A 10,094-nucleotide genomic window follows, 5' to 3' on the forward strand; every position below is an offset into this window, starting at 1 on the left:
AGTTCATGGAGGATAGGTCCATCAATGGCCATTAGTCAAGATGGTCAGGGACGCAACCCCAGGCTTCAGATGTCCCTAAACATCTGACTGCCAGAAGCTAGGATTGGACAACACTTGAAATTTCCCCGATCTATTAATTCCCTCTGAAGCATTTGGCACTGGTCAGTGTCAGAAGACAGGATACTGGATTAAATGGACCATTGGTCTGACCCAGTATAGCTGTTCTTATGTTCTTATATTCTGGTTCTTTGCTCTTCATACAAGCATGCTTTTGTCTTTCCTATCTAAAAAAATCCACCCCTTGACCCCACTTGCCTCTCTAACTAATACTGACCCATTTCCCTTCTCCCTTCTGTCTCTAAACTCATTGAACACACTGTTTACAATTGCTGTCTGGAGTTCCTCACCTCCAATTCCTCCTAGACTCTCCTTAGTTTGGCTTCTGCCCTTTGCACTCCACTGAACCCACTCTCACCAAAGTCTCTGATGACTTCTTCCAAGTCAAAGCCAGATCCACTACTCCATCCTCATCCTCCTTGACCTGATAACCCACCTTTGAACACCATCAACAGTGCTCTTCTTTTTGAAATCTTATCTTCCCTTGGCTTCCATCTTACCTTCCATGTCCTCTCCTGGTTCTCCTCCTACCTCTCTAATCATTCCTTCAGCCTGTCCTTCGGAAGATCCTCCTCTTCCTCCTTCCCCTCCAACTTTCTACGGAAGTTCCACAGGGCGGTCCTTTGTCCCTTTTTCTTCTCCCTCTACACCTTATCTATGGGCAATCTCACCTGCAAACACAAATTCAGCTACCATCTCTATGCTGATGACTGCAATGGGAATTGTGGTGCTCTAGGGTGAAATTCACTCCCCTGCAGAGACCCAGCACAAGGCCTGGGCATTACTTATGGTGAGGCATTGCTTTGAGTAAAGTTACAGCTGAACCCTGTGGGTATGTACCCTACACGGCTCTCTACATGCCCAAGCAGTGCCACCCGTCTACACTGCTGTTTTTATCACTATAGTGTCTCGCTGTCTCCCCACTGCCAGAGCCTTTCCCCGCAATAGGAAAAGGCTCCAGCAGCAGGGAAAAGGTCCAGCAGCTCCCTGCTGCTGGAGACTTTCCCCACCACAGGGAAAGACCCCAGCAATGGAAAAAGGCTTTGGCAGAGGAAAGCAGTTGGGAAAGGCTCCAGCAGCTTTCCACTGCTGGAGCCTTTCCCCACTGCCTCACCCTGCCAAAGCCTATCACTGCTGTGTGTAAGCTACAGACCGCAGCATGGACCCAGCCTGCCTTTCACCACAGTGTGTAGCTACACATACACTGTATGCCTCCGCCAGTGGTGTGCAGTGTAGACATAGCCTTAAGTAGTACTTAAGCAGTGCATGGGCCTTGTACTGGACATGTGCACAAGGGCAACTTTAACCTTGGAGGAGACTTGAAGGTGATTTCAGTCCTGAAGTCAATGGAACTTTTGCCACTGACTTCAACAGGAGCAGGATCAAGCCCTCAGTGAGGGCCGCTTCATAAAGATGGAGTAATAGGAAAATTGTTTTGGTTGTTTTTAAATAGAATATCATTAGATTGCTTTAAATTTATGAAGAATCCATGAAAAACGAATGTCCTTATTCACCAGGCAAAACACTGATTTAAAAAAAAAATAGTCAATTTCAAATAACTGCAGGATACTGCAATTTTTTTAACGGACATAAATCTTTCTACTCCTATACATACCTGCAGTAGCTGCTCGTCAGACTTTTTCAACTGCCTATAAATAATCCCTAGTGACCGCTGGAATGGTCTTGTTATGCTTTTGTCATTCAGTTGTGGCATGCATCTGACAAATCGAAACACAGAGTACTTTCATCCCAGAATCCTTGCACATTATTTGCTGTGGAGTTAGCCTGCATGGGAATTAGATTTTCTTTTTGTTTCTATGTTGACATGGGATAAAAATAGTCACAATAAAGTGTTTAAAAAATAGGACTTAATATGACTGCTGTGTATCTTTGGGGGCAAAAAAATTAAGGTTATTGCCATATTTTTCTATAACTGGATTCCAGTGGCAGCAAGCGGAGACCAAACCAGACGGTTTTAATTGGCAGTCTTCCAAACACAATGAAAGGTCCTCTGAATAGTAATTGTCTAAGTGGAATGGTCTCAGGTTATTGTGTAACTTCTTCATATGTGGTATTGTAGCTTTATTATGAAATGATTTAATCTTTTTCCCCCCGTTCTTGTTTCCCTTACTGCTCAATACAGAGGGAGCTTCCAAAGTTGCCATCTGATACAGACTCAAGAGGCTCTGTTTTCCTTTTGGGTTATTATGAGTCAAACACAATAGGATGTAATCTGATCACTGCAAAGGCAAGAAATAAACTCCTCCCTCTCCCAACCATGTACCACACTGAACTGACAGTTCTGTGCATTAAGGACAACTTGCTAGCTTGTTTTTTGCTTTCCACTAGAGAATCATTACTGAAGGATGGACCACTGGTCCAAGATGGTATAGTCACTCCTAAATCTAAAGTGAGTGCAGCAACAGCGCTGTAAAATTCATTCTTCCTGGAAGAAACCTAGATTGTTTAGCTGAATTAAAATGAAGTTAATTTCCTGCTACTTAGACACTGAAAAGGCTTTAAAGATCAATGGTAAAATCCTGGCCTCACTAAAGTCAATGAGAAAGATTACACCCCAAGACAGAACAGAATCGGAGGCCTGAAGGCTTACTCCCATAAGTGGGCCTTACTCCAAGGAGTGGTCCTATTTAATCCAATGGGACTATTCATGTGAATAAAGGTGACTCATGTGAGTAAAAGTTAGCAAATTGGGTCCCAGGTTTGTATGCTTGAATGCAATACTCTTTTTATTGGCTATATTTTCTGTTGTCTTCATTATTCTTTTTATTTATATAAATAAAGAGTATAAATTAATTGCCCCATTTTGTAGCAGTCGTAAAATGTTCTTATTCCTTTGATCTGCCACATTTGTCAGCTCCTTTGTGTGTGGGCTTAATTGTGGAAATATGTTTTAATTCATTGCATGCTAATCCAATTGTTCTGTTTAGAAATCTTCCAGCTGGATTCTATGGGAAGATATAAAAATAAATGGGAAAAATATAAATATGAGGAGCTGTTTATGTGCATTATTATTTACTACTATGTACTAAAAGAAATCTCAAGTAGCACATTTTCAGTTGCACCAAAGCCACACGTAAGATTTTGATATATTTCAAAAAATGAAAAATAATAAAGAAAGAAAAGAATTAGGGAATTGATCTAGAATTCCAGAAATAGGATTGTTTTTAAAGGCACTGATGTCTGAATATTCCAAAGTCTTTCATGGGGCCCAGTCATGCATCTGATCTGCACTTACAACTCTCATCAACATCAATGGTAATTCCACAGCTGGAACACTTGCAGGATATTTGCAAAGATAGTGAGCAGACCATTAATATGGCCCATATCCAGCAGTCCTTTCTTAGGCAACATTACCATTGACAGTAGTGGAAGTTTTGCCTGGGGAAAGATGCAGGACTTGGCCCAAGCTAAGTAGATTATTAAGATCCTATCCACCTTTGAAAAGAACTCTTAACAGCATTTATATTTGGCTATGTACAGTACTAGATGCAATATTCAGAGCCGGAACCTGCATTGGTTTATACAATTCATAAACAGGCACCCTGGCTGAAAATGACATTTGTGCAGAGGAGCAGCACAAGGTTGGTGCACCACTTAAATGCTCCAAATGGTTTTACGTGGTGCTGGCCCTCTGCCCAAGCGGGAATTTCACCAGTAGCGCATATGCAGTCCACTTGTGGTATTTGACTACTGCAGGCATGGTAAGGTCATTCAGAATCCTTCATGTTCGCACATGGCATGCTGAACCCAGCTCCTACACACTCAGTTTCTACTACAGGAGGAGCCTCTGTGCTGGGAGCTTAATCATCCAAGGATCATGAATATGTCAGAGTGCCTCATTTTGGACCCAACACTGTTCTCTACACCTGACAGCAGTGGAAAATATGCTTACACCACATTCACAATATTACTATAAAACCTAGAGAAATGCAGAAATATCTGCCCTCAGGACATGGAACTTGGACGCTATTTGGTTGCCCATATAAGGGTGGCTTATACACATATATACTGAATACCTTTTGCAGTGATAGCTGGATGCAAAGATTCTAATGGATTTTTTAAAAATTACTTTATGGTAATGAGTAAAATCCTTTAGTTCTTTGATATTTTTGTATCATATATAGATATCAAATAAAGATAGCTATACTGTAGTACGATGGTTGAGAATTTATTTTTGAGAAAGGTAAAGCTTCACATTGCTAACTTATTGTAAACTTTACTTTTCTGTGTTTTAATTCTAAAAGTTGTAAGGCAATGCAACCCCTATTTTTAAAGATAATGAGCAAGTATTACGCCGCATAATGACTCAGAGTTGTTATATAGATGTAGCCTCAATCAAAATAATCCCCTATTTCACTGTAATATTGACACATGCCGTAAAAGAACCTCCCTCCTTTTACCTCTCCCTCTTCACCCACACAGAAAAAGCTGAAGGTGTACTGCAAAGCTTTAAAAGATAAAGACAAAATATTGTTTAAGCTCACAAATCGTGCAACAATATACACCGGATTTTCAAACCAAATGGCAACCAATTGCATGCATATAATTGTGCAACCTACCCAAAATGCAAACACAAACCTGATATTTGTGCACAAACCACTGGCCTGACTGGCTCTGGCATAATCATATATCCAATCTGCAGGCATGCATTGGGTACCTGAGTCCATAAATTAGGCACCTGCCTCTGTTTGACTATCTGCCTCAATATGTTTAGGCTAAACTGACAACACACGAAAAATTAAAACTAGATCTTCCAAAAATCAACTCTTTCTGCAAATATTTATCTGCCTGAGTGTATGGTTGTGTGTTCTGCCATCACTAACACCTAAAACAGTGGTCCTTACACTGGTTCAGATGTTAAGTGATTTCAACAGCTCTATTAGGGGAAACACGGATTCCTGAACTCAGGACATAGCAGGCAGGTGAAAGAAGGATTGAGTTTCATATATTTTGTTTTAAAATGAAATGCATTTATAATCTTTTAAACTACATTTTCAATAGACTTAGTATTTGTGAAATTTGCTGGAGCATCAGCCCTGCAGGCTGAAATTCACTATTTATCCTTATGCCAGGCAGAGCACACACTGTAGTGCAAGCAACCCCTGCACTGCCAAACCATTATGTCTCAATCCTGACCTAGAGGGATTAAAGGAATCCTTGGCTTCGCAGCTGTGACTGCCAATCAGGGTGCCAAATGTGATGACAGGTTTTGGATGTGGTCATTTGTCCATTACAAAATGGACTGAAGCCTCCAATCTATTTCACATAAATGACTGAACAGCCACCACATAGTAATGACTTGCTCACTAACAGCCTGGGCTAGATTTGAACTAGCAATCTAGAGGGGAAAGGCTCCATATTTCATTACGCATTTGTACTTTGTGTGCCTATGTGGTGTTATTAACCTTTTGCGGTTCACTTTTAAAATAAACAGAACTAAACTCTATATTCATAAATGTGATTAGCTCCTTCGATATTGCTGCATGTAGTATTTGTAAAGGGGAGTAGGACAGGCAAAGAGAATCACGAGAATTCTGGATAGCTAATATATTTAAAACACAAGTGCTTTTAAAGATTATATAGTATAAGAAGCAATCAATTCATTTTGGGGAAAATATACTGATAGGTAATCCTCTGAATTCAGCATAAGGACTATGGAGAGAAAGGATGTTTTTTTGTGGGGAATAGCATGATGGGGGCAGTAAGGATGCTATAACCCTCAACTGGAACCCTAATCATCTTGCAAAAACATCCATCTTTTTTGAAGGAATGTTTAACTTAGTTGGTGTTTGTACACAGCTGTTTGTGCTGCGCTCTGTATCAAAGAACCGTTCAAGGCAAATTGACCATCATCCTCACCCATTCCTCAGGAAAAATAAAACAAGAACAGCACAGCGATGCTATTGGCAAACATCTGTGTCTCCTTCTTGGGAGAAAACTATTCCTCTTCAGACCCTTCTTGGTGCATCAGTTTTTGGCACATTGAACATATTCCAAAATCTGGGTTGGAATAAAGCAGCAAGCAGGCTGTATTCTCTCTCTTGCCCTCTGGCATTTCCCTTTCTTTATTCCCCTTTTCAATGTTAGAGGAAGCCTGTGTGTTTAAGGCAAATTGTGTAATTGGGAGCTGATGTTGAAATTTGATGTGGCAATCAGGAATAGCAAAATACACACATGTAGAGCCTAGGGTAACAAAACAAACTAACAAACTGGGCTGGGCCAGCAGGGCCACATGAAGACTTTTCTAATCTGCGAATTAGTAATATTGTTTACTTGTCCAGGCAGGTGCTCAGAGGGCAGCCTTCTGAAAACCTTAGACAGACAGACAGATTACCCTCCCTGCAAATATGTCATCGTGCCATTCTAGACTCCCTCCCCTTCAAGTCTCAGTAACGGAGAACTGGGCACCTTGTACCAAACGGTTAAGGAATGGTTTGTGAGATTACACTCCTCAGAACCTCAAACTCCAGAACCCCCATTGCAAGGAGGAGTACATGGCTGGGAATGTTCGCTCCCCTATGTTAGATAGTGGGGCGCTGCCAGCATAGGTGCTGGAACTAGGGGGGCTGCCGCACCCACTGGCTTGAAGTGGTTTCCATTATACACATGGTTTACAGTTTGGTTCAATGGCTCTGGGGACCCCCTCGAAACAAATTATTCCAGCTGCCCCCGCCCAGCTCAGCTCGTTCATTTTGCAAAGCGGCCCCTTACCTTTGGCGATCAGCTCCTCCAGCTCTTGGTCGAAGCCCAGTCTGTGGCATTTCCTCCAGAGCCCCATGTTGGTGGAGTTGTACTGTCTGTTGCACTCATCGGCGGCGCTCATAGCAAAGAGCTGCCTCCTGTTCCTTGCCAAGAGGAGTTTCCCTTCCCAGCGGTCCAACCTAGATCTGCTGGCCCGCAGAGGCAGGTTGTTGTTGGAGTTGTAAATGAAGCCGGGGTCGTTTCTCCTGGTGGTGAAGCTTTTGCACCTCTCTCTGTGCTTCCTGGCGTCCGTTTCATACCAGTGGTCGGAGCAGATCGCCACAGCCAGCATGCCCAGGGCACACAAAGCTAGAGAGAGGCCAGCATAGAGCAGTAACCTTCCCGCAGCCATGCCTCAGCTTCACAGCAACACCATGGACATCTTCACAACAGGCAAAGCCCTTCCACGCGAGACCCAGCGGAAACCTCCAGGAGCAGCCGCTGGGAGTCCCTTGACAGCGCGTCTGCCTTCAATGTCAACAACTCGGGCGGGTTCCCATCCAAGCCGCTGGAGCCTGGAAAAGCTCTGCGAAGTTCTGGCCGGCCCTGCAGGCAATCCTGGCCGCTCACCCGCTTCTCTTATGGCCCCCCTCTGCCAGCGCAGAGCATGCCAAGTGCAGACCCGGCGAGGAAATCTGAGCCTCCCACTTAAAAACAGAAGAGTGCCTGTACAGAGGTGTGTGCCCCCCGCGGTCTGTGGGTCAGGGCAAGGACTCTTCCCTTGCAGTGTCCTGCTCTAGCCGTAAGATCAGTCCACCAAGCTCCTTCGCTCTGGCCAGCTGACGAAGACAGAAGGGTCCCTTTAATAGCAGCGTGTGACCTGCAACATCCCAAGAGCACAGGGCAGAAGAGAAAAGTTCAACGGCTGGAAATCTTCGGATGTCAAGCAGCAGCCACAGCTATCCTGGTTGCAAGAATCAATGACTTGGCTTTTCTTTGTCAGTAGCCCGACAAGCACATCAGCTGGTTGGCTGGATGGTTAGGGTCGGGAAGGGGGGATGGAAAAGAAATGTGTTGTTTTAATTTCAATCCCTGGTCGGGGAAGGTGGGGGATCCCTCCACTCCTAATTAGCGATCCACGCTCGCAGGCGTCTTTCCATTAGCAGACTCCATGGAGGTGTGCAGCCAGGGACATCTTTGTTTCAAAACCACCTCCGCCTCTGTCCCAGCCTCGCCATTCACTGGGTTTGTTTTGTTGTCGGTGGTGCTGTCATCAAGGCAACGTAATGGATCAGTTTCTTCCCTTGGCTGGCTGAAGCTGGAGAGCAGCGACTCACCCACCGCACCGGGCTTCTGCTTGCTCATCTACAGTAGCGCAGCCGCCCCGCCGGTGCCCGGGACTCAGCGTGAGGCGGCTGGAGGGTGGGGGCTGGAAGAGGATGCCGGATTCAGCACCATGGACCGTGCCAGCTTCCTTCAGGCAGCCATGAAACCAGTCCTAGACCCCCAGCCTTTTCCCGCCCGCGTTCCCCTCCTGTTGTTGCAAAGCGCCCTTTTCCACCGGGGCTTCAATTCGCTGGGCTAGGTTTTCCTAATACACAGGCACGTTTCCCATCTGCAAAATGCAGGCAGGCAGGCAGGGCTACAGCTGATTAAAAGGATGGTAGGGGAAAAACAACCAACCTAAAGGGGTGGGAAGGAAAACAGCCTCTAACAGTTGTCAACAGCTTTCGATCTGCACCATTTCTCTGACATATGGCCTGATCTCCACACAGGAGCCAAGATCTCTAGCTCAGCAGCTTCATGCGATTCCTATCCCCAGCATCAGCAGTTAGATATTCAGACATTTTTTTTCCTTAAAATTCCATTCCCTTCTTTTCTAACGGGAGTAACTCACCCATCTCGCCGAGATCGGGAGCAACAGAAGGCGAGCTGGAGTCGGCGAGCTTTAGAAATCTCATTTCACCGTTTTCAACCCAAATAAGAGCGAATCCAATCTTCTGTACACCTGGGAATCATTCCTTGTTCAAACACTGAGCCCTGCAGCCTTGGCTAAAGCCTACAGACAGAGAATACAGAGCACTGAGCCAAAAGCCAGTGATGTCACCCATGCAACGTGAGACTCATTTCTTATTTCTCTAGCCTCCTTAAAGATAAACTGCACCACTTCATAGACAGGAAACACCTAAGTCTTGCTCTGTTACGGGGGGGGGGGGTAAAACCTGGATCTACCTGTACCCTGCCGGAGCCTGCTGATTTTTAACCACAAGCCCTCAAATGGTGCCACCAAAATACACAAGTGTAGCCCTTTCTTACTGAACCAACAAAATCAACCCCCCGAAAATATCCCATGGCATGAGCTCACCAAAAATCCGGATCCAACATCTGGATTCTACTGGCTCCAGACAAATTTTGGCCCCAGTCCCAGTTATAATGTTGAAATGGAATACAAGTACAGTGGTTCCTACTACATCAAAAAATTCTGGACCCTGGCACATCCTGGAGCAAGCACACTGCAAAATCCCAAACCTGGCACATGGATCCAGGGGCTTTGGAACAATTTGTATAGTGGGGATGCTGAGAGCCATTGAACCAAACTGTAAACCCTCTATATACTGGAAACCACTTTAAATCAGGGGGTGCAGTAGCACCCCTAGGTCTAGCACCTATGCATGGATCCATCCAATTTTATGCCCCCCAACAGAAAACAAGTACAGGCACACCTGCCTCAAAAAACCCAGACCATGATCCACCCCAGAGCAGAAATATTGCAAAATCCTGGATTCAGATGGATCCTTGCAATTTTTGGCTCCAATACCCAAATTGTACAATCAAAAGAGACAGAAAGTGCAGCCTTTCCCACTTTACAGGAATAATCAAGATTCTTCTGCATCATGGCCCCACCAGCACTGGAAAGCATAGATCTGGCACCTGGATCCTGCCAATTTTTAACAGCAACCCCTCAAATTCTACTGTCTAAATAGAAAAAGAAATGTAGCAGCTCCTAGTGCACCAAAAAAATTCAGATCCTATTGCAAAGTGATGCAGCCACATCACAAAAATGTTGATCAAGCATCTGAATCCAGCTCGATTCTACCAAATGTGGCCTTAAGCCAAAACAAATTGTACCAGCAAAAGAGACAACACATGTAGCATCTCCTGTTTAACCAGAAAAATCCAGATTCCAATCCACTGAGACTTTCAAAGCAGCCTAGTGGATTTAGATACACATTTTACATTAATTTATGCTTAAAATTAATAAAATATGTGTTTAA

The 10,094-nt window shown here is 44.3% G+C and overlaps 1 protein-coding gene across 1 annotated transcript in view; it reads right to left on the reverse strand.

Annotated features, from left to right (window-relative positions):
* Positions 1-9,021, reverse strand: part of TMEM178B (transmembrane protein 178B) — a 328,885-nt gene extending 319,864 nt beyond the window's left edge. The window contains exon 1 of the mRNA XM_007072298.4: positions 6,850-9,021. Within this exon, the coding sequence (XP_007072360.1) occupies positions 6,850-7,231 (382 nt within the window). The 5' untranslated portion in view covers positions 7,232-9,021. The remainder of the gene's footprint in view (positions 1-6,849) is intronic.
* Between the last annotated feature and the right edge of the window lie 1,073 nt (positions 9,022-10,094).

Source organism: Chelonia mydas, chromosome 1 (genome assembly GCF_015237465.2).
Source record: "Chelonia mydas isolate rCheMyd1 chromosome 1, rCheMyd1.pri.v2, whole genome shotgun sequence".
NCBI classification, from domain to species: Eukaryota; Metazoa; Chordata; order Testudines; family Cheloniidae; genus Chelonia; species Chelonia mydas.